The sequence below is a fragment of the Myxocyprinus asiaticus genome, chromosome 16 (genome assembly GCF_019703515.2).
Source record: "Myxocyprinus asiaticus isolate MX2 ecotype Aquarium Trade chromosome 16, UBuf_Myxa_2, whole genome shotgun sequence".
Taxonomy (NCBI): domain Eukaryota; kingdom Metazoa; phylum Chordata; class Actinopteri; order Cypriniformes; family Catostomidae; genus Myxocyprinus; species Myxocyprinus asiaticus.
In genome coordinates, this window is record NC_059359.1 from 13,997,775 (window position 1) to 14,021,693 (window position 23,919).

The 23,919-nt window shown below is 37.5% G+C and overlaps 1 protein-coding gene across 7 annotated transcripts in view; it reads left to right on the top strand.

Moving 5' to 3' along the window:
• Positions 1-23,919, top strand: part of cep162 (centrosomal protein 162) — a 45,503-nt gene that overhangs the window by 19,642 nt on the left and 1,942 nt on the right. For 6 of the 7 annotated variants that reach the window (XM_051721151.1, XM_051721152.1, XM_051721156.1 and 3 more), the window contains 9 exons: positions 9,804-9,941; positions 10,833-10,945; positions 11,066-11,165; positions 11,630-11,756; positions 11,853-12,016; positions 19,617-19,721; positions 20,404-20,652; positions 22,147-22,799; positions 23,740-23,881. In XM_051721151.1, coding sequence (XP_051577111.1) covers positions 9,804-9,941; positions 10,833-10,945; positions 11,066-11,165; positions 11,630-11,756; positions 11,853-12,016; positions 19,617-19,721; positions 20,404-20,652; positions 22,147-22,799; positions 23,740-23,881 — 1,791 coding nt within the window. The remainder of the gene's footprint in view (positions 1-9,803; positions 9,942-10,832; positions 10,946-11,065; positions 11,166-11,629; positions 11,757-11,852; positions 12,017-19,616; positions 19,722-20,403; positions 20,653-22,146; positions 22,800-23,739; positions 23,882-23,919) is intronic. The other variant, XM_051721155.1, reaches the window with a different exon arrangement.

A 23,919-nucleotide genomic window follows, 5' to 3' on the forward strand; every position in this document is an offset into this window, starting at 1 on the left:
ATTCATAAATACACAAGCTCCTACCTCTATGCTCTGGATGTACTGATATGCATCTGTGCTCATGAAACTCCAAGAGACAAAATAAAGTCATTAAAAATATCTCTGTTAGACACATCTGAACATCATCTCATGTCATTCACCCATCGTGTCATAGTTAAGGTGAGCAGATTGTTTTATTGTTAAACCAGGACGGGGGAAGGGTGCAACTATATTTATACACACACTCATCCACACATACTCTAAACATGTAAAAGTGTATGTTTTATTTTATATTCCATTTACAACCATTTTAATCACATTTAAAGCTTTAAGTAGGGTGACAAATTAATTTTAAAAAGTATATTTGTAATTAACTTAAATGTTATGAATTTGCTTGTGTAATAATACGAGCTGTCACTGTTGGAAATTTCATGTCAACTACACATTTTAACACAAATTATTAACAAGTTGAACCCTAAAAATTAAGCAGAATTACACGTATAACAATTAAACGCTTGTATCATGAAAAAGTGCGGTGTACTGTGTCATAGCTGTCTGAATGTGATCTGCCAGGTCCAATTTACCTCTGCGGGTGTCAGAAAAAAATTAACATTTAGTGTGACAGAAAAAACACCTCATGAGCATTTTCACATAGTCAAGGGGTGTTGTAGACTCACCATCAACTCTTGAAGAAAAATAATTTCTGTGCTCTCACACATAATCCATTTTGATCAACTCTTCTCAGTAGCTTCAATACAAACAGGAAGTTGGATGACAAAATACAGAAGAGCGGAGTGCGGAAAAGGGGCGGGGCTAAATAAGGTGAATAGTGGTGGAGTATTCAGCAGCAAGATCCTTTCACTGCTCCGTGTTCCATGTCTGTTTTTTCCAAAGACAAGATCCATGCGACCCATTTGTCATTGAATAATGTCTCTTTTAATACACTTTCTGTTCTCTACAGTCAGTTGTTGATTAAAAAATAAACATTTAATTATAATCATGCATGGCACAGATAAGAAAGCCATTCAAGTCCTGTCTCGTTAACGTGCTCATCTACAGACACTCTTTACTGAAATGGCGGTTTTGTTAAAAGAGACCAGTTTTAGCACGTGTTCGACAAACCAGTGTAAATACTTATGCAAATTATGAAATTAAACAATAAATATGTAACACAAAATATATGAAATCTGATATTTTATTTATTGATTGAATACATCGATTTGTTCATTTTAAAAAGGTAAAGTGTGACCAAAATGATAAAAAACTGATAAAATATAATTAGTAAAATTACTATTTTCATAATGTACCTAGTTAGAAGGTCCCCTGTACAATTAACAACATTAGAGAGAAAATGTATTTCATATGTGAGCAAAAGGGGTATTATAACGGAAATATACCTATAATTGCAATCAGAATTGAATCGAGAGCTTGTTAATCGAAATTGGAATCTGTGAACAATGGAATTTAAGTCATTATTCACTCTCAACTATTCCTTTAAAGTTAACATTAGAGTGTGTACTACACCAAACACTTATTTTAAATTGAAGGAAAATCATTTCATTGACATCCCTTTTAAAACTTAAAGGAATGTTCTGGATTCAATACAAGTTAAGCTCAATCAAAATCATTTGTGGCATAATGTTGATTACCACAAAAATGTATTTGGACTCATTCCTCATTTTCTTTAAAAAAACAAAAACAAACTAAAATCGAGGTTTCAGTGAGGCACTTACAATGGAAGTGAATGGTGGCTAATTTCTTAATGTTTAAATATGCACTTTTTTAAAAGTATATGAGTGTAAACATTATTTTAAAATGTGTTTAAACCTTTCAAAAATTGGCCACGTTCACTTTCATTGTCCCCATTCACTTACATTGCAAGTACCTCACTGTAACCTAGATTTTTGCATTTTTCAAATATAAAGAGGAACAAGTCGAAATAAATTTTTGTGGTAATTAACATTATGCCAAAAATGCTGTCGATTTAGCTTAACTTGTATTGAACCCGGAACATTCATTTAAGTAATATAAATTAAGACAATATTTAAATGGATATTAAAAGAAGCTTCTGGAAAATTTGAGGATGTTGTGCTCGTGGAGAATGGTCTTGCCTCAGGGGGTTGCCATGGCACTATATCACCCACAGTTATTTTTGTGTGTTCAGACTTTGTAAAAGCCCTCAAGAAGCTCTCAGCTCTTTATAATTGGTGCTGGCTAAAGACTAAAAATACACTCAAGTTCAGCCTTACATATGAACTTTTTTCTTGTTAATATAATAGGTTTCAATAGAAAACCTTCAGCTCCTCAAGTACGAATGTATGCCGTATTGTGTGTTTTGTAACATGTCTTAAATGTTCCATCTGTATTTTCAGGTGAGTGTTTTGTTAAAGCATACATTCATAACATCCTCAACTGTTGACATGTATTTCTATGGATATTCCACCCTTGTACATACATACATTTTCACCCATACACTGTTAAAATAGCTATTCAATACCTGTCCCGGTGATATATTGTGCTTTATGCACAGGTGTGTTATGTAAATTGGGTTTTTTCTATGTATTTGTTTGAGTATCCTTAGAAGGATTTATCAAAAAAACAATATTATTGGGTGCCTGGGTAGCTCAGCGAGTACTGACGCTGACAACCTCCCCTGGAGTCTCGAGTTCGAATCCAGGGTGTGCTGAGTGACTTCAGCCAGGTCTCCTAAGTGACCAAATTGGCCCGGTTGCTAGGGAGTGTAGAGTCACCTGGGGTAAGCTCCTCGTTGTCGTGATTTAGTGGTTCTTGCTCTCAATGGGGCGCTTGGTAAGTTGTGCGTGGATTGTGGAGAGTAGCATGAGCCTCCACATGCGGTGTCATGCACAACGAGCCAAGTGATAAGATGCGCGGACTGGTGGTCTCAGAAGCAGAGACAAATTGGAAGAAAAGGGGATAAAAATGTAAAACAAATAAAATAATAATAATTAACTAAATAAACAGTATCATTTTAAAAGCTGTACCACGAGTCAATATTTTGACGTGCTTTTTGTTGCACTGGCAAATAATGTCTTCATTTGACACTCAACTTTGGATCCAACAGGAAATGAACATAAACTTGTGAGTCCTGTAGCACTGAGGACATGGGAATGAAGACCTTTTATCCATCCCTCTGATAAAGTGCAAACGTTTCTAATCAGTGGATATGAGAAAGAATCCAAGGCTTATCTGCACTGTTACCATATAACGGTGCCACAAACATATTTCATTCCCCTGATGCAACTTTGGGTTAAGTGCTTTGCTCAAGGGCACAGTGGTGATGGCTTATGGCTTACACCTTGCAGGAAGCCCTGGGTAGGGTTGCACCAGCCATTCACTTGGTCTTACTTAAATTGGGACAGTTGTAAGCCGTAAACTCTCTGTAAAGCAATGTGTAGTTGCATAATATGACGTTTACTTTTATTGATTCAATAAGCAGACTTCAAATTTGTAAACCGAAGTAGTGATGAAAATCCATGAATTTCAGAGTTATCTTGCTACTGTTGATGTTTATTTTGCCTCGCACATAAGTTTTGAATTAAAATTTACATTGAAATAAGATCCATAAATAACCATGAAATATACTAAATAATATGTTTAAATATGTAAACTCTAAATATTCAGAAACTGTTTTTAAAATGTAAAGAACTGGAAAATTGTGTATTTATTAATGTTCTTTCTTGTAAAGGATTGAAGTCTGTCACGCATGTAAAGCTTATTGATGTACCATATTTTCCGGTCGCACCGGAAAGTCGCACCTGACTATTAAGTCGCGCCTGGTCAAAATCACGGTGTTGTGAGAAAAAAAAAACACAGATAAGTCGCATCTCTGTATAAGTCGCACTGACAGAGGGTGCATCCGGCAGTCACTAGGACCCGGGATCAGCCACCTGACTTCCCTTCAACAGTGTTAGAGCTTGTGATTCGTCAAGTTCAGATGGCAAACGCGCTCCGTGAAGATCCCAGCAAACATATTTACGTTGTGGCAACGTTGCTGCCATGTTCCATTTTTACTTTGCAACGTTGTTCGCAACGTGTTCTCCATGTCGTGACAACATAGATGCGTAAGACACGAGAAGGCTGTGACAACGTTGTTGCGCAACTTTCAGCAACTGCAACACAACGTTCCAGCTACATTTATTTATTCCTGATGCTATAGCAACACATTACTCTTTCTTGATTACCCATTATTTCCATTATTTATAACAAATAAAGCCTCAAAATAAAATAGGAAATTATGCAATAACATTTTCAATATTGCTAATAGTTAACACTGTTCTTTAAAAGTTACGCTTACAGTAAAATATTCCGTTATATTCAACACGTGCAAACTTTGGAGAGTAAAAATGCAACACAGGGTCATATCCATAGATATCTATATGTGTATGTATATCTATTGTTGTCTCCCTCTCCTTATTGGCAGCTCAGACAGCCTTGAGATGACTGGACAGCTGAAAAAGAGATACATAATATTAGTATATGCATTGCTGTCGGATTGCTCAAGTCCGGTGTTTCTATACAAATTTTGTAAGACAGAATTGCACAGCAAAAAATAGTCTATAAAACAAACTCCAGCCAATAAGCGGAATAAACACACACACACAAAAAAAACATGTAGATTCATTCACTTAGCTGTCTCGAAGGTGTGCTCCTCCACAAAACAAGCTCCAGCCACTAGCGGAATCAGCACAAAAAAACAAAACAAACAAAAAAACGGGCCGTTCAGTTCTTCGGGCAGTCAAACTCACTCCAATTTCATGCAAGAAATATTCATCAAAACCATCTCCAGCCAACAGGAGGCATAAGCACCTAAAATCCACAAGCTGTCGCGAAGAAATTATATTACACCAAACAAACCCCAGCCACTAGGCGGAACGAGCACAAAAGGAAACGAAAAAGGCGCCCAGCTTCCTCGAACAGTCAAGTGAATGTTCAGTGAGTCAGGTCCACTAGGCAGCAACATGAAAATCACCAAATGTATTTATGTAGGACAGTGCTTGCTGTGGGCATGTAAATTCTCTACAGCCATCGTTAGTATCTATTCTCAGTTTGGCCGGAAACATCAGAGCAAAAGCAACCTTCCATCGATGTAAAAGTTTCTTGCATTCCCTGAATCGATCACGTTTCTCTCTTGTCAAATTCACAAAGTCTGGGAACAAGAAAATGGTGTGGTTCTTCCATGAAAGCTTTCCTTTACTCCTCGCCTAACGTAACACGAGCTCTTTATCAGATGATCTCAGAGATTTGGCCAGTATTGATCGGGGCCTGTCTCCCTCAGCGGATCTGCGAGCCGGAACCCTGTGAGCTCGCTCGATTTCCAGCTTATGGCCTGTTATGTTGAGCAGACTCGGGAAGAGCTCGTCTAGGAATTTCACCATATTTCTGCGTTCCTCACGTTCAGGAAGTCCAACAATTCGGATGTTTCGTCAATTACGATTCACCAAATCCTCCAGTTTTTCCCAAACACGTTCCAAATCTCCCTTGGTCGCTAGCGGATTAGCTGCTAATTCCCTCTCCGATGACTCCAGATAATCGATCCGTTTCTCGACATCCGACAATCTTGTAACCAACTCAGAGAATTTCGTCTCCATGGAAGTGACCGATCGACGTATCACAGCATGATCCTCCAAGTCTGCAACGACCTTCATCAGCATTGCCAACACATTCATCAGTTCACGCCGGATTTCTTTCAGTTCACCGTCCGAATTGAGTCCGGGGCTTCCAGCCTGCCACTGCGGGGAATCAGCTTGAGCACATAAGTGTCTTTTAATGTCTCCAGAACCGAGGATTTTGAATTTTTTGTCATATTGTCTTCCTAGAACAGTTAAGAATCAGGGTGTGTCAAATCTCACCGGTTCATGACAAACAGTATTAAAACTAGCAAAGTGTGCAGAGCTTGCCGCTCACACGTCTGCTCCTCGCACGCCGTCACGTAAACATTTGCTTTAAATGTAATGGTTGCCCAATTCAGCTGTTAGATGGCTAGTAGTTTGCTTTCAGTCAATGACATTTTAACAGAAATTTGATATGTATACATTCCAAAAAGGAAAGGAAAGAATTATCTTCCAAATGTTGTGGCATGACTGAATGTGTGCTATCTGCATGTATCTGATTTGTTGACCAATTGGCATCTATGGATCAATGATATATTAGTAAATTACTCGCCTGCAACCATTTGTCATGCAGTGTATTGTGAATTGTGTGAATATACTTTTCTACGTTATTACTCACACTTACCACAAAATCCAGCAAAACTGTCCAAACTCCTCTTTTGTTTAACATTCTTGAAGATGAGACATTGTTTTGAAATTATTTATTTAATTATAGTTTTTAAGTTGACTGTATTTAAGAAAAGACTTCAAATACTTTTACCAGCTTACCTCGACCCGAAAACATTAGGCTGTTGAGCAAAGAAAAGCAATGACACTGATTAATTGCTTTATTCCAGGACTAGCAGAATATTTTATTTGTTTACCCTCACATCCTGAGACCCAGAAAATGTATAATTTTATTTTATAGATTTTTATTAACATCATTGTTTGGCACATAACGTGACACCCTTCAGCTTTCTAATGATATAGGCTAATTATTATGTTTCTGCTCCATACTTTTACCTTTTAAGACATTATTTAACAGAAGATTTATTCAAACATACATAATACAACTTGCTACAAATCACCCCAGTGATTTGTCAAACTTCAACATTGTTTAAATTTCATGGAAACATTGAAATAGTGTAAATAGTGACGTTTTATAAAAAATAACGACAACAACAAAAAAAGTCACAAGTCGTGTTTCATCACGTTTCTACATGGGCTACAGTAAAATTCTCATTTGTACACCCAACTGAAAGTCACAAAACAAAAAGTATTACAAAAAAGTATACAAAGTATAGTCAGGACATTACTGATCTAAAAAAAAAAGCAGCACCATCACTATTTGAAAAAGTTATTTTTGATCAAATCTAGACAGGCCCCATTTCCAGCAGCCAACACTCCAACACCTTATCCTTGAGTAATCATGCTAAATTGCTAATTTGGTACTAGAAAATCACTTGCCATTATATCAAACACAACTGACAGCTATTTGGTTCGTTAAATGAAGCTTAACATTGTCTTTGTGATTGTTTTTGAGTTGCCACAGTATGCAATAGACTGGCATGTCTTGAGGTCAATATTAGGTCAAAAAAAAAGAAACCGCTTTCTCTAGAAACTCATCAGTCAATCATTGTTTTGAGGAATGAAGGCTATACAATGCTTGAAATTGGCAAAAAACTGAAGATTTCATACAAAGGTGTACACTACAGTCTTCAAAGACAAAGGATAACTGGCTCTAACAAGGACAGAAAGAGATATGGAAGGCCAGATGTACAGCTAAACAAGAGGATAAGTACATCAGAGTCTCTAGTTTGAGAAATAGACGCCTCACATGTCCTCAGCTGACAGCTTCATTGAATTCTACCTGCCCAACACCAGTTTCATGTACACCAGTAAAGAGAAGACTCAGGGGTGCAGGACTTATGGGAAGAATTGCAAAGAAAAAGCCACTTTTGAAACAGAAAAACAGACATTGGACAGCAGATAATTGGAAAAGCGTGTTATGGATCTTAACCCCATTGAGCTTTTGTGGGATCAGCTAGACTGTAAGGTGTGTTAAAAGTACCCGACAAGACAGCCGCATCTATGGCAAGTGCTACAGGAAGTGTGGGGTAAAATGTCACCTGAGTATCTGGACAAACTGACAGCTAGAATGCCAGTGATCTGCAAAACTGTCAGTGCTGCACATGGAGGATTTGTTTGCTGAAAACTCTTTGAAGTAGTTTAAAAAAAATTCTAATTGTAATAGTAATTTTTTACGTTATTAATGTCCTGACTATACATTGTGATCAGTTGGATCTACAAAGGATCTACAAAGCTGTCATTGCTGCACGTGGAGGATTTTTTGATGAGAACTCTTTGAAGAAGTTTAAGAAGTTCTGAACATTTTTTCAAACTGTAATAATAATTTTTCACATTATTAATGTCCTGACTATACATTGTGATCAGTTGAATGCCACTTTGGTGAATAAAAGTACCAATTTCTTTCCATAAGAGCTAAATCTCTGTACATTATTCCAAACTTTTGGCTGCCTGTGTGTCTGTGTGTGTCTGTGTGTGTCTGTGTGTGTCTGTGTGTGTCTGTGTGTGTCTGTCTGTGTGTGTGTGTGTGTGTGTGTGTCTGTCTGTCTGTCTGTCTGTGTGTGTGTGTGTGTCTGTGTCTGTCTGTGTCTGTCTGTGTCTGTCTGTGTCTGTCTGTGTCTGTCTGTGTGTGTGTGTGTGTGTGTGTGTGTGTGTGTGTGTGTGTGTGTGTGTGTGTTTATTTATTTATTTATTTATTTTTTTTATGACCTCATTGAAACTGAATTGGAAACTTTTTATACCATACATTCATCATTTATTTCTGGTATGTTTCAAAAGGATCGGTGATAATCTGGGGGTGCTTCATTGTGATCAGTTGAATGCCACTTTGGTGAATAAAAGTACCAGTTTCTTTCTATAAGAGCAAAATCTGTACATTATTCCAAACTTTTGGCCCCCAGTGTATGTCATACAGTGGTAGTCAACACAACGTAAGCACAACCTTTAACAGTGACTCTGAACGATGGTAAAACGTCAACGTTGTGACAGCGTGGTGACAAACTCCACCACACAACATTGTTGCAGCGTTGGTAGGTTAGCGACGTTGCAACAACGTTCTGTGTTTGCTGGGATTACCTCAGAATCTACACATCGTATCACGGTGTTTTTGGGCTTGTTTTAAATGGGAGAATTTGTTTTAAGTAATCGTGTGTAACAGTTTCTCAAATTATTTTTATGTTTCATGAAAGAAAAGCGACAAGGAAGCAACATCTGTTTATAACATCTGTTACTCTATGCTGTGCACAAATAAACAGCTTTTAGTCTGTGAGTAAAACAATATGCCTGTTGTATTCTATTCATTCATTAACATTAGCAATTGTCTATCTGTGCATATTTCTGGTATTTGCAACCTTCTTTGCAATGTTTTAATTATCCGGTTCACTGACTGAATGTTTTTAATACAAGTTTTATGAAACGTCATTTTGTGGGCATGTGAGGAGTTGCGTTTGACAGCGGTTTAGAGTTTATTTGAACAATAATGTTATGATGGACAAAATATTTAAACTGGTTGCATAAAGTACTTTGTAAAGGCAAAATATTCTGAAATGGCAACTTTAAAACTCTTCTACCATCTCTATGACTGGTGGGTTTTTTTGGGGGTTTTTTTTCCATCTGTTTTGGTGCACATGTCTTTGACCAGCCGGCATCAGTTACGTTTAAATAATGTGTGTAAGTCGCTTCTGTCTAAAAACGTGACTTATATTAGTGGAAAATACAGTGATCCTTTCGGTCTGCCCTTTTATTCCAACCATTACGTCTGTTCGGAGGCTTCCATAAATATTTAGTGTATGCAAGTTACTTGTCAACTAAGTTTAATGGTGGAACCACTAGGCCTGTTGCATTATTACACAATCACCTGATTATTTAATAATCTCTTTACTTGGACTCTTGGATCGCAAGTTAATTGCAATTATGTGTATGATAAATAATCACTAGCCAAATTAAAAAAATGTAACAGCCCTACATACCACCCCTTAAATATTCCACTCATTAAACTGAACTGCCTTCACCCAAACAGGAACTTGAACCCTGGACCCTCAAATTAAAAGTCTGATGCTGTACCAGTTGAGCTGTCTGGGCAAAAATAACTCAAGTTAAGTTCTGAACTTTTAAATGCATATTCCATAGCTACACATTGCAGAGGAGGCCAGTACAAGACGAAGGTGGAGTTTTGGCGAGGCCTCAGACCCTGTGACTGAAGAGAAACTGAAGCTCATCAAGAAAGAGATGAAGGAGCAGGAGACTCTAATTCACGGATACCATCAGGTGAGTCTCTCTCTCTCTCTCTCTCTCTCTCTCTGTCTTGCTTACCACTCTAGTGTATACTGTATATGAATATAAGGCATGCTGGAACATGGCTGATGTGGACATGCATTCTTTATGTATGGGTTTTAGTTTTCTAGATCAGTTCTTCAAAATGGTGGTGAGATCCCAGGGCTCAACAATAAGGATTTTTCCTACTGATCCAGTAGTTCAGATTTATAGTTTTTCCAACCAATATAATGCACCTAGTGATTAATTTAGAATTTTCAAACTGTCTAACTGATGCTTCCAAAACCTTTATCATTCACACAATTTTGACAAAATCCCAAACATGTTATCCAGCTCTCTCATATGTGTTCATTACTTTGTCCAGGTAGAAAATGTATGACATTTAAACATTAACACCCACATTAGGTGATTACATATTGTGTAAACATAGATGTAATCTTTAATATTAAGTGTGTCTCAGTTGTTTATAATTTTCAGCTGATGCTTCCAAGACTATTACAAATCATTTTTAATATCCAGGTTATCCTTCTTGTTGTGTCCTGCTTGCTAAATGTCAGATAATGATTAAAAAAAGCAAAAAAAAAAACTTTAAGGCCTTCAGATCACTGTAGTTCATTTCAACATTAAACACTATGCTTTTAAGTGATAAGATTACATTATTACCACTCACGATTTAGAATAACGTTGGTAATTACTGTTCATGCTTCTTTAATGACAAAAGAAGTCATGGACTTTTCACAAACCACATCCAATTATTTCTTATCTGGAACTATACATGTGCTGAATATATTTGCATTTGGTCATTAGTATTCATGTGCTACAAATTAATTCAGTGCAAAACGTCTGAAACTTATTCCTGATGTTTTGATGGTTTTGACAATGTAGGAGAATGAGAAACTCTATCTGCAAATGAAAGCACTCCAGGCTCAAAGCAGACAAAATGAGGAGACTTTGTTTATGGAGAACCAAAGACTTCAGACTGAGCTGACCCTCACCAGGTCAGTACTCTTGAGTGTGTCTATAAAGTGTTGTAATACATAGCACAGCATGCTTTCAGTATTCACACTCGGCTTTGCTGCAGCTGATATAAAAGCAGTGAATGTTCATTTCACTCTCAGGGACCGATTAAATACGAACAGGATTCAGAGAACTGCAAAAAGCTTTGCTGATCAAAGCTTCAGCATTGCAGAGCTGACGAGTCAGGTGGAAGCTGCACAAGTAAGTAGAGCACACAATATCAGCACAGTAGCTCTGTTCTGAAACCTAATAAGCTGCCTAATTCGACAGCATTTTAAGGCACCATAACCTGTGTTCTATTGAAAAAAGTTTAAAAAGGTAGTTAAAACCGACTATTTTATCCAGTATTTGTGTTTGCAGTTTATTTTATGTTTAATAAGAGTATTGAATTATTAGCTTAGCAACATGTTAATGGAAAACTCTATTTCAATCAAAAGCAAGTCATGTCTTCTGTGGGCTTTTCATGAGGAGCGCATTTTGCATGTGCTGCGATTAGTTGCTGCCTACATAGTGTTCCACTTCAGTCATTTATGAGGTTCCATTTTGGTTAGGATGTTGCATTAGAAGGCAGTGGACAACTAGGTAGTACATTAGGTTTTGGAACATAGTTAATATTAAAGTGAAGTTCATAGAGATACGTCATCACATCACATCTTTGTATGCAGAGAAAGGAGGAGCGACTGCAAGACGAGATCCGCAGACTTAAACAGGAGAAACAAGCCCTGCACGTAGACCTGGAGATGATGAGGAAAGAGCGAGACCTTGCCAAAGCTCATGTTATCAACACATCAGGTAGGAACATCAGATGTGGAGGTGTTTAAGGGCTGTCTATTCTCAGGGGTATAATTGTCAGTTTGACAGCAAAAAGCCTCTGGCTGCATCTGGCAGGTGATAAAGGTTTCGAGCTGAAGATGCTCCAGGAGAAACATCGGGAGGAGGTGACAGAGCTAAAGAAGAGGCTGCAGTGGTATGCAGAGAACCAGGAGCTGCTGGACAAAGACGCAGCCAGACTGCAAGCTGCCACGGCTGAGACTCAGAGGCTCACCGAACAGGTGGGACTGCACACAGATACGTATTTGTGCATTAAACCTGTGTGAACTTTTTCACGCATAAATTCTGATTTATACTTAAGTTATGATTTATAAAGAAGCACAACATTTAGATCATATATACAGTACACTCATTGAGCACTTTATTAGGAACACCTGTACACTTACTTATTCATATGATTATCTTATCAGCCAATTGTGTGGAAGCAGTGCAATGCATAAAATCACGCAGATATCAACCATCAGAATGGAGAAAAAATTTGATCTCAGTGATTTTGACCGTGGCATAAATGTTGGTGCCAGATGGGCTGGTTTGAGTATTTAAATTATAGTGTGTGTGTGTGTGTGTGTGTGTCTAGATAGATAGATAGATATATAAGAGAGAGAGAGAGAGAGAGAGAGAGAGATATAGATATATATAGATATAGATATAGATATGTATAGATATACACCGATCAGCCACAACATTAAAACCACCTGCCTAATATTGTGTAGGTCCCCCTCGTGCCGCCAAAACAGAGCCAACCCGCATGTCAGAATAGCATTCTTCTTCTCACCACAATTGTACAGAGCAGTTATCTGAGTACCGTAGACTTTGTTAGTTCGATCCAGTCTGGCCATTCTCTGTAGACCTCTCTCATCAACAAGGCATTTCCGTCCACAGAACTGCCGCTCACTGGATTTTTGTTTTAGTTTTTTTTTTTTTTTTAGTTTTTGGCACTATTTGGAATAAATTCTAGAGACTGTTGTGTGTGAAAATCCCAGGAGATCAGCAGTTACAGAAATACTCAAACCAGCCTGTCTGGCACCAACAGTCATCCATGCGATTATCTCTGTTCAGCTAATCGTGTGGCTGCAGTGCATAAAATCATGCAGATACGGGTCAGGAGCTTCAGTTAATGTTCACACCAACCATCAGAATAGGGAAAAAATGTGATCTCAGTGATTTGGACTTATTGTTGGCTGATTGTTGATTGTTTACTCCGAATGGTGCCAAAAACAAAAAAACGTCCAGTTTTTTGAATGGCCAGACTGGTTCGAACTGACAAAGTCTACGGTAACTCCGATAACCACTCTGTACAATTGTGGTGAGAAGAATAGCATCAGGTTGCCGCTGTTTTGGCAGCACGAGGGGGACCCATACAATATTAGGCAGGTGGTTTTAATGTTGTAGCTGATTGGTGTGTGTGTGTGTGTGTGTGTGTGTGTGTGTGTGTGTGTGTGTGTGTGTGTGTGTGTGTGTGTGTGTGTGTGTGTGTGTATATATATATATATATATAATATATTGGCGGCCAAAATTTTGGAATAATGTACAGATTTTGCTGTTTCTGAAGGAAATTGATACATTAATTCACGCAAAGTGGCATTCAACAGATCACAAAGTGTAGTCAGGACATTACTGATGTAAACAGCACCGTCACTATCTGAAAAAAGTCATTTTTGATCAAATCTAGACATTTCCAGGCAAATCAGGCTCCATTTCCAAGGTCAATATTAGGTCTGAAGATTTCTGAAGATTTCATACAAAGGTGTACACTACAGGCTTCCAAGACAAAGGACAACTGGCTCTAACAAGGACAGGAAGAGATGTGGAAGGCCAGATGTACAACTAAACAAGAGGATAAGTACATCAGAGTCTCTAGTTTGAGAAATAGACGCCTCACATATCCTCAGCTGACAGCTTCATTGAATTCTACCCATTCAACACCAGTTTCATGTACAACAGTAAAGAGAAGACTCAGGGGTGCAGGCCTTATGGGAAGAATAGCAAAGAAAAAGCCACTTTTGAAACAGAAAAACAAAAAGAAAAGGTTACAGTAGGCAAAGAAACACAGACGTTGGACAACAGATAATTGGAAAAGAGATTTATGGATCTTAACCCCATTGAGCTTTTGCGGGATCAGCTAGACTGTAAGGTGCGTGAGAAGTGCCCGACATGACAGCCACATCTATGGCAAGTGCTACAGGAAGTGTGGGGTAAAATGTCACCTGAGTATCTGGACAAACTGACAGCTAGAATGCCAGTGATCTGCAAAACTGTCAGTGCTGCACATGGAGGATTTTTTTGCTGAAAACTCTTTGAAGTAGTTTAAAAAAAATTATAATTGTAATAGTAATTTTTTACGTTATTAATGTCCTGACTATACATTGTGATCAGTTGAATGCCACTTTGGTGAATAAAAGTACCAATTTCTTTCCATATGAGCAAAATCTGTACATTATTCCAAACTTTTTGCTGTGTGTGTGTGTGTGTGTGTGTGTGTGTGTGTGTGTGTGTGATAGTGCTGTCAGTCGATTAAATTTATTAATCGCGATTAATCACATAATTTTCTGTTGTTAACTGCAGATTTCGAAAGTGCTGAAATGTGACACTGTATATACTTCTTTTCTTGTCAAAATGTGTTTATTTTCTTCTTAGGAAGAAAACAAAACAACGTGTAGCAATATAATGCTTTATTAACATTTTCCAGACAAACCTTCCACAATATAAACATAGAAATGCACTAAAATATCACCAATTTAAGTCACATCAAACGTTTCCAAAGTTTAAGTGGGAGTTTGACTAACTGAATGAACTAGTCCCCACATAGGTTGCGTATTCATTGCAATGGGCATTAAATCTCTTTAACTCTCATCACCCACACTATTAATCTGCCCGTAGACTATGGCTATCTGCTTTCCTACAGCAGTCGTGAAGCTGCATTCATGATTCGTGTCAGGGCGACACCAGAGTCAATATATACATATATGCATGTGTGTGTGTGTGTATATATATATATATATATATATATATATATATATATATATATATATATATATATATATATATATACACACAGACACACACACACACACACACACACAGTTGAAGTCAGAAGTTTACATACACTTAGGTAGAAGTCATTAAAACTCATTTTTTAACCACTCCACAGATTTAATATTAGCAAACTGTAGTTTTGGCAAGTTGTTTAGGATATCTACTTTGTGCATAACAGAGTAATTTTTGTAACAGTTGTTTACAGACATATTGTTTCACTTTTAATTGACTATATCATAATTCCAGTGGGTCAGAAGTTTACATACACTAAGTTAACTCTGCCTTTAAGCAGCTTGGAAAATTCCAGAAAATTATGTCTAGCCTTTAGACAGTAAGCCAATTAGCTTCTGATCGGATGTGTACTGAATTGGAGATGTACATGTAGATGTGTTTTAAGGCCTACCTTCAAACTCAGTGCCTCTTTTCTTGACATCATGGGGAAATCAGCAAAGAAAATGTGGAACTCCACAAGTCTGGTTCATCCTTGGAAGCAATTTCCAAATGCCTGAAGGTACCACGTTCATCTGTACAAACAATAGTACATAAGTATAAATACCATGGGACCACGCATCCATCATACCGCTCAGGAAGGAGACGCATTCTGTCTCCTAGAGATGAACGTAATTTGGTGCGAAAAGTGCAAATCAATCCCAGAACAACAGCAAAGGACCTTGTGAAGATGCTAGAGGAAACATGTAGACAAGTATCTATATCCACAGTAAAAACGAGTCCTATATCGACATAACCTGAAAGACTGCTCAGCAAGGAAGAAGCCACTGCTCCAAAACCGGCATAAAAAAAGCCAGTCTACAGTTTGCAAGTGAACATGTAGACTAAGATCTTACTTTCTGGAGAAATGTCCTCTGGTCTAATGAAACAAAAATGTAACTGTTTGGCCATAATGACCATCGTTATTTTTAGAGGAAAAAGGGTGAGGCTTGCAAGCCGAAGAACATCATCCCAACTGTGAAGCATGAGGGTGGCAGCATCATGTTGTGGGGGTGCTTTGCTGCAGGAGGGACTTCACAAAATAGTTGGCATCATGAGGAAGGAAAATTATGTGGATATATTGAAGCAACATCTCAAGACATCAGCCAGGAAGTTAAAGCTCAGTCGCAAATGGGTCTTCAAAATGGACAATGACCCCAAGCATACCTCCAAATTTGTGGCAAAATGGCTTAAGGACAACAAAGTCAAGGTACTGGAGTGCCATCACAAAGCCCTGACCTCAATCCGATAGAAAATTTGTGGGCAGAACTGAAAAAGCATATGCGAGCAAGGAGGCCTACAAACCTGACTCAGTTACACCAGTTCTGTCTGGAGAAATGGGCCAAAAGTCCAGCAAATTATTGTGAGAAGCTTGTGGAAGGCTACCCAAAACGTTTATTTATTATTTATTTATTTATACATGTACAGCTATGGAAAACAAATTAAGAGACCACTGCAAAATTATCATTTTCTCTGGATTCTCTATTTATAGGTATGTGTGAGTAAAATGAACATTTTTGTTTTATTCTATAAAGTACTGACTACATTTGTTACAAATTCCAAATAAAATTATTGTCATTTAGAGCATTTATTTGCAGAAAATGACAACTGGTCAAAATAACAAAAAGATGCAAGGTGTTTTTACTGTGGATATAGATGCTTGTCTTCCTGTTTCCTCCAGCATCTTCACAAGGTCCTTGGCTGTTGTTCTGGGATTGATTTGCACTTTTTGCACCAAACTACGTGTTTTCAGACCTCGAATAATGCAAAGAAAACAAGTTAATATTTATTTTTAAACAACACAATACTGATGTTTTAACTTGGGAAGAGTTAAATCAATATTTGGTGGAGTAACCCTGATTTTCAATCACAGCTTTCATGTGTCTTGGTTTGCTCTCTACCAGTCTTTCACATTGCTGTTGGGTGACTATGCCACTCCTGGTGCAAAAATTCAAGCAGCTCGGCTTTGTTTGATGGTTTGTGGCCATCTATCTTCCTCTTGATCACATTCCAGAGGTTTTCAATGGGGTTCAGGTCTGGAAATTGGGCAGGCCATGATAGGGTCTTGATCAGGTGGTGCTCCATCCACACCTTGATTGACCTGTCTGTGTGGCATGGAGCATTTTCCTGTTGGAAAAATCAATCCTCAGAGTTGGGAAACATTGTCAGAGCAGAAGGAAGCAAGTTTTCTTCCAGGATAATCTTGTATGTGGCTTGATTCATGCGTCCTTCACAAAGACAAATCTGCCCTATTCCAGCCTTGCTGAAGCACCCCCAGAACATCACCGATCCTTTTGAAACATACCAGAAATAAATTATGAATGTATGGTATAAAAAGTTTCCAATTAAATTTGAATGAGATCTTCATTAAAAAAAAAATTTTAAATCCTTGGCATTCTAGATGTAAGTTTGTCCAGATACTCAGGTGACATTTCACCCCACGCTTCCTGTAGCACTTGCCATAGGTGTGGCTGTCTTGTTGGACACTTCTCACGCACCTTACAGTCTAGCTGATCCCACAAAAGCTCAATGCAGTTAAAATCCATAACACTCTTTTCCAATTATCTGTTGTCCAATGTCTGTGTTTCTTTGCCCACTCTAACCTTTTCTTTTTGTTTTTCTGTTTCAAAAGTGGCTTTTTCTTTGCAATTCTTCCCATAAGGCCTATACCCCTGAGTCTTCTCTTTACTATTGTACATGAAACTGGTGTTGAGTGGGTAGAATTCAATGAAGCTGTCAGTTGAGGACATGTGAGGCATCTATTTCTCAAACTAGAGACTCTGATGTACTTATCCTCTTGTTTAGTTGTACATCTGGCCTTTCACATCTCTTCCTGTCCTTGTTAGAGCCAGTTGTCCTTTGTCTTTGAAGACTGTAGTGTACACCTTTGTATGAAATCTTCAGTTTTTAGGCAATTTCAAGCATTGTATAGCCTTCATTCCTCAAAACAATGATTGACTGATGAGTTTCTAGAGAAAGCTCTTTCTTTTTTGTCATTGTTGACCTAATATTGACCAAGATATGCCAGTCTATTGCATACTGTGGCAACTCAAAAACAATCACAAAGACAATGTTAAGCTTCATTTAACGAACCAAATAGCTGTCAGTTGTGTTTGATATAATGGCAAGTGATTTTCTAGTACCAAATTAGCAATTTAGCATGATTACTCAAGGATAAGGTGTTGGAGTGATGGCTGCTGGAAATGGGGCCTGTCTAGATTTGATCAAAAATAACTTTTTTCAAATAGTGATAGTGCTGTTTTTTCATCAGTAATGTCCTGACTATACTTTGTGATCAGTTGAATGCCTCTTTGGTGAATTAAAGTACCAATTTCCTTCTGAAACAGCAAAATCTGTATATTATTCCAAACTTTTGGCTGCGTGTGTGTGTATGTGTGTGTGTGTGTGTATGTGTGTGTGTGTGTATGTGTGTGTATATATATATATATATATATATATACACACACACACACACTACCATTCAAAAGTTTAGGGTCACTTACTTATTTTTTATTTTTTTCCACATTTTAGAATAATAGTAAAGTCATCACAACTATGGAATAATATAAATGGAAAAATGGGAATTATGTTGTGACTAAAAAAATCCAAAATAAATCAAAACTATGTTATATTTTAGCATCTTCAAAGTGGCCACACTTTGCCTTGATTTTGCAGAAATGTACTCTTGACATTTTCTCAACCAACTTCTTGAGGTATCACCCTGGGATGCTTTTTAAACAGTATTGAAGGAGTTCCCTTCTATATGCTGGGCACTTAGTGGCTGCTTTTCTTAATTATTCGGTCCAAGTCATCCATTTCAAAAACTTTTTTTTTTTTAATAAAATTTTAGTTTGTAATTAAATAAATTAATATGTTGGCACAATTATATTTTTGTCTACAAAACTAATTTCAAACATTTAAGCATACAACTTCAAATCATAAGGTTTTTAAGATCATGAGAAACATTTCAGGCAAGTGACCCCAAACTTTTGAACGGTAGGGTATATATCTCAGGTGGAAACTTTTTATACCATACATTCATAATTTATTTCTGGTATGTTTCAAATGCCTTTTATGTATAGTTTTTACTGTTTTAGACGTGCCCCAGACTTTCAATATTAACCTATGAAGATCCATTATAAGAATATAAATTATTTCATGTTTAAAACTATGATAATATAAACAGAGTGTGAAAAAATAAACCATTTCAATATTTATTATATGAAAAAAAAAAAATTTTTTTACATTATTTCCACCACACCAAATAATTTTGCCCCTAATAAATTTTTTCAAAAGTTATTGAACTTGTCATGAATTTAACAATGTCGACAAAGTTTTCAGTGAAGAGCGTACAGTACTTAAGAGTAATTATGAGGTGAGCGATGTTTGAAGAAAACAAAGAAAATTCAGGGTAAGTATCCATTGGGAGCAGAGTATTTTTTTTTTTATTTTAATCAAGCAGTAATTTAGCCAAATTATTCAGTGTGAAAATATAATTTAATTCTCTATATTTGGGATACATAAAATGTTAGCTATGAAATTACACTTGGCTATTTTATTTAAAACACATTAAAATAAGGATCACCACTGAATTCTATATGTATTTATATGTATATTAGAAATTGAATAACGTGACCCTACAATAAGCATAGCGTATTTATTTTTGCATTAAAAAAGTTGCCAATCACATGTAGTCTGAAAGTTGTATTATTTTATGTAAACAATACTGTGTTTCGATTTGTTTTGAGAATGACACACCTGACTTAAAGTGATTAACTGATGTGTTTCTTCATTTAGGTGGAAAAGCTAAAGACAGAGATTAACAGGAGAGCCAATGAACAGCAGAGAAAGGTGAAGGAGAGGGCGGGTGAAGCTAAAAGAATCCAGGACCTGGAGAGACAGGTCAGACACAACTACAAGCTTCCTGCCTCTCTGCACTTCCTGCTTCCTCATTTGCAGATGCTGCTTATTCAGGGCATGTTCTTTTCTTTTATGCTTTGTTTCCTGAGAGCTGGAATTATCCAGCCATTTTTGCACGTAATAGCCCATCTGTCTTAATATAGATTCAGATGCTTTTTACCCACCACCTCCTCTCCATTCTAAATGCTCTTCTTTGAGTGAAGTGCCTCTGGTTAGCTATTTAGTCAATGGCACTGAGTTGTATATGAGGCAAACTGCAGGTAAAACACCTCACCAATGTTATGTGGCCTTTGTTTACTTCATAGTTAGGTTGCAGAAAGCATGTGATGTTAAAATCACAAATGGTTTCGGAGCTGTGGCAGAGTAGTTAACACACTTGCTCCATACACATTGAGTCATGGTGCTTAATTGGGTGACGTTGGTTTGAGTCTGGCCTGCAACGTTTCCCAAACCCATTCCCTCTCTCTCCCCTGATAGTTTCCTGTCACTCAGTATTATATTTATCTAATAATAAACCAGAAAATTTAAATTGAAAAATTAATCAAGGGACTTCGATTTCAGCCCCTTGAACGTGCTCAGCCCTTGTAAAGTTTAATATTGGCTCCATCAATGAGCACTTTTTGAATTCTTGCCCATCAGTCACTCATGTTCCAATGCATCTCAGCTCAAACATATGGAGGAGCTCCTGAAGCGCAGGCACCCAAACTCACTGCCAGCCCTGATCCTTGCTGCCGCATCTTCCGGAGGAGAAGAGGGTGGGTCGGACGTCCATCCCTCCACTGCCCCTCAGTCCTCCCAGGCAGCAGCCCTACTGGAGAGACGTGTCCATCGACTGGAGGCAGAGCTGGAGGGCCGCGATGAAGCAGCCAAACGGAGTCTCAGAACCATGGAGCAACAGTACCACAGGATCAAAGTACAGCACAAAATGAAGCAAAGGGAATTCTGTGTGAAAGCCCTGAAAATTAGATTATCTGATGTTCTGCTCAAATCGGATTTTGTTTTTAAAGGTTTTTTCACATGACATTTTAAGTGTAGCCCAGATTAGACACTAGTCTGAACAGCCAACGCTCGTTAACTGATCCGCATGCGTATAACAAACTCAGACATGTTTATTATTTTAATATGTATAATGAATTAACTTATTAAAATTGTTATTAGCAGGATTTTTTAACCAGAATAGGACACTTAATGACTATCTAATAAATTATCCACAAGTGATGGAAGACTAGATGGATAAAGTAATTTTAAATAAAGTAATTTGCAGTCTGGTGGAATCTAATTACCAATGAAGCTCAAGCATGTAATATTATGAGCAAGAGGACAGCACGAATAATGGCATTATAGACAGTGTATGTTAGGTAAGAGTTGTTATCTGTAATTATTTAAGATATCCATTGACTTGCTTTTTGATACAGTTTGAGAAATATAGAAACTGTTTTCTGCACGTGTGACATGAGCAAAGAGCCGTGTTACTATACATATCCTTAATCTACCTCTGATTAATCGGCATATTTTACTATTTGAAATTCAAACAAACCGCTGAACCCAACTGTTGAAGCCTATAAGTTTATTTTCCTAAAAAGGAACTGAATGCATTAACTAGAAAGGATATGACTTGAAATTAAAGGTTTTAAACCATAACAGGCATATTTCACGGTAAATCAATTGCTTAAGTGACGAATGTTGAGTTAGATTGATGTAAAAAATCACATTAAATCTGACCTGGCTGTTCATACTGAAGGCACTTTGAAAAAAATTCAATATGTGTCCCGATTTATTTCCACATATAAAAGACTTCTTTATTGGTTATAAATAATCTTATCTTTTGGTTTGCATCCATCAAGTTCTGAATAAAAAAAACAAAATATCAAATGAGATAAAGTACTTTTCAATTGAGTGGATTATAAAAAAATAATAATAATAATTATTATTAAATTATTATGAAATATTAAACATTTTGGGCTTGAATTTTGATCAAAAAATAACTATATTGTGATATATACTGTAAACATGAAACTACTTGTACTGTTATGTAAGATTTTAGTCCCACCGCCCACCTCTAGTAACCCTGACCTCATTCAATATGGCTTTAAACCGACTGATCGCAGTATTTCTGTTCTCAGTATGTTCAAAATCAAATGATCTTTCCATTTCCCAAAAATTGTGTTTACCAGTGCTCTCAGCTGGAATGATCTACAACTACAAACGATGTTTCTATTTAAAGTCTTAAGTGCAGAGTACTGTCAGAGATGCATTATGCTTATCTGATGCTGACATTTTCCAATCCTTTGGCTGTCTGTCATGAAGACCAATAATTATAAAATGAAAACTGATGTCGAGAACAGTCAGATTTAAAGCTGAAATAAAGTGTTTGCTTCTAATGTGTTCTCTTCCTGTATCTCTTCAGCTCCAGTACGAACAGCAGATCTCAGATCTGGAGCAGCGTTTGGCAGAGAAAAGCCAGAATGAATGCACCATTTTGCTAGAAAAATCGGAACCACATACAGAGGCGTTAAAGATAGAGCTGGAAGAATTGAAGAAGGACCATCTGAAGCAAGAGAGCGCTCTCCAAGCAGATGTGGCTTCTCTGCGGGAGCAGCTCCGCCAGGCCCAGGCTTTAACACAATCTGAAAAGCCCACCCGAAGCCCCTCACGCCACCAACTGCAAGTGGAGACGGCACAAGCAACCCGCATCGAGAGGATGACCCAGGAGTTAAGCACCAAGAGTCGCACTATCCAGGAGCTTAGTCGCACTGTGGATCGTCTGCAGAGGGAGAGGAGGACAATGCTCTCGACCCCAGGCTTCGACCGACCCACTATTGAAACCAAACGGAACTTGGCTGTAGCCAAAGAGGCCAAAAGCACGACTGTTGAGACTTTCCCTACTACCCAGGACGAGAAAGACTACCATCCCGGAGCATTTGCAGGGTTACATATCTCAGAGTTGCAGCTGGAGAATGACAGTTTGCGGGTGAGACTGGAACAGTTTGAGAAACAGAGAGAACAAGAGAGAGTTTCCCTGCAGGCTGCAGTCACACAGGCACAGAGTCAACTCCAGAGGTAAAGCTGTTTGGTGTGGTCCAATAAGGTTTTTGTAAACACTTTGTAGTGCCATTTAAGTAGCAACATAATCAATCACCATTACAAGGGCATTCCAAAAGAAAAGAGGAAAAAACAACTCATTCCAAAGTGTCTTCAAATGACTGTTACAGAATTGAAATCAGAGCTTGATTATATTTACAGGATTTGAGCTTAAAAAAAAGTTGGCATACAAAATAATAATAATAATAAAAATTATTTGAAAATTAGTATTGCAGAATTTATGATCAATAGGAGGTAAAGCATCAAAGGAATATTTCTGACATTTAATAACCCTCATGTCATTCCTAACCCATGTACTGTTATTTTTTCCCTGAAACACAAAATGAGAATATTTTAAATAATCTTCACGCAACTCTTTTCTGTGACCACGGCTGTTAAGCTCCAAAAGGGGTCAAATAAACAACATAAAAGTAGTTCATATGATTTGTGTGCTATATTCCAAGTCTTCTGAAGCCATTTGAAAGCTTTGTGAGTGAAAATTTAAGTTGTTATTTACTGAAAATTCTCCCTTCTGCCTTAGCATTCACTGGCATGCCACGTGCAGTTAAGCCATACAAGAACCAATGCCACTTGGCGTCAGTGATGTTAAACTAGGAGCGACGCATGGACATGCCATTGTTGAAGCTAAACACGAACGCAAATGATATTTAGGAACTTGGAATGAGCTGTATGTTTCTGTTTTGAGCTTGACAATCATGGTCACTTACAGTAGGTTGGTTTGGAATGATATGAAGATGGGTCAAAAATGAGAATTTTCATTTGGGGTGAACTATTCATTTAATATAATTTTTATTAACACATTCAATGTCATCTGCCTTCAGATTTAATCATCTCTGAATCTAAATGTGTACTAGTAACAGTATGAAAAAATTATTTTTGTGTGGTGTAATGTTTACAGGGTTCAGGAGCAGAAAGCAGAGCAACTCACCTTGGTCAAGGCTGAACATCATAAAGAGATTGAACGCCTCCTGGCCTGCCATGCCCTCGAGCATTCCTCCTCCAAAGTGGCTGAACTTACCAATCAAGTGAACACACAAGAGGTTGGTTATTTAAACGAATTCATTCTTTGTTGTTTATG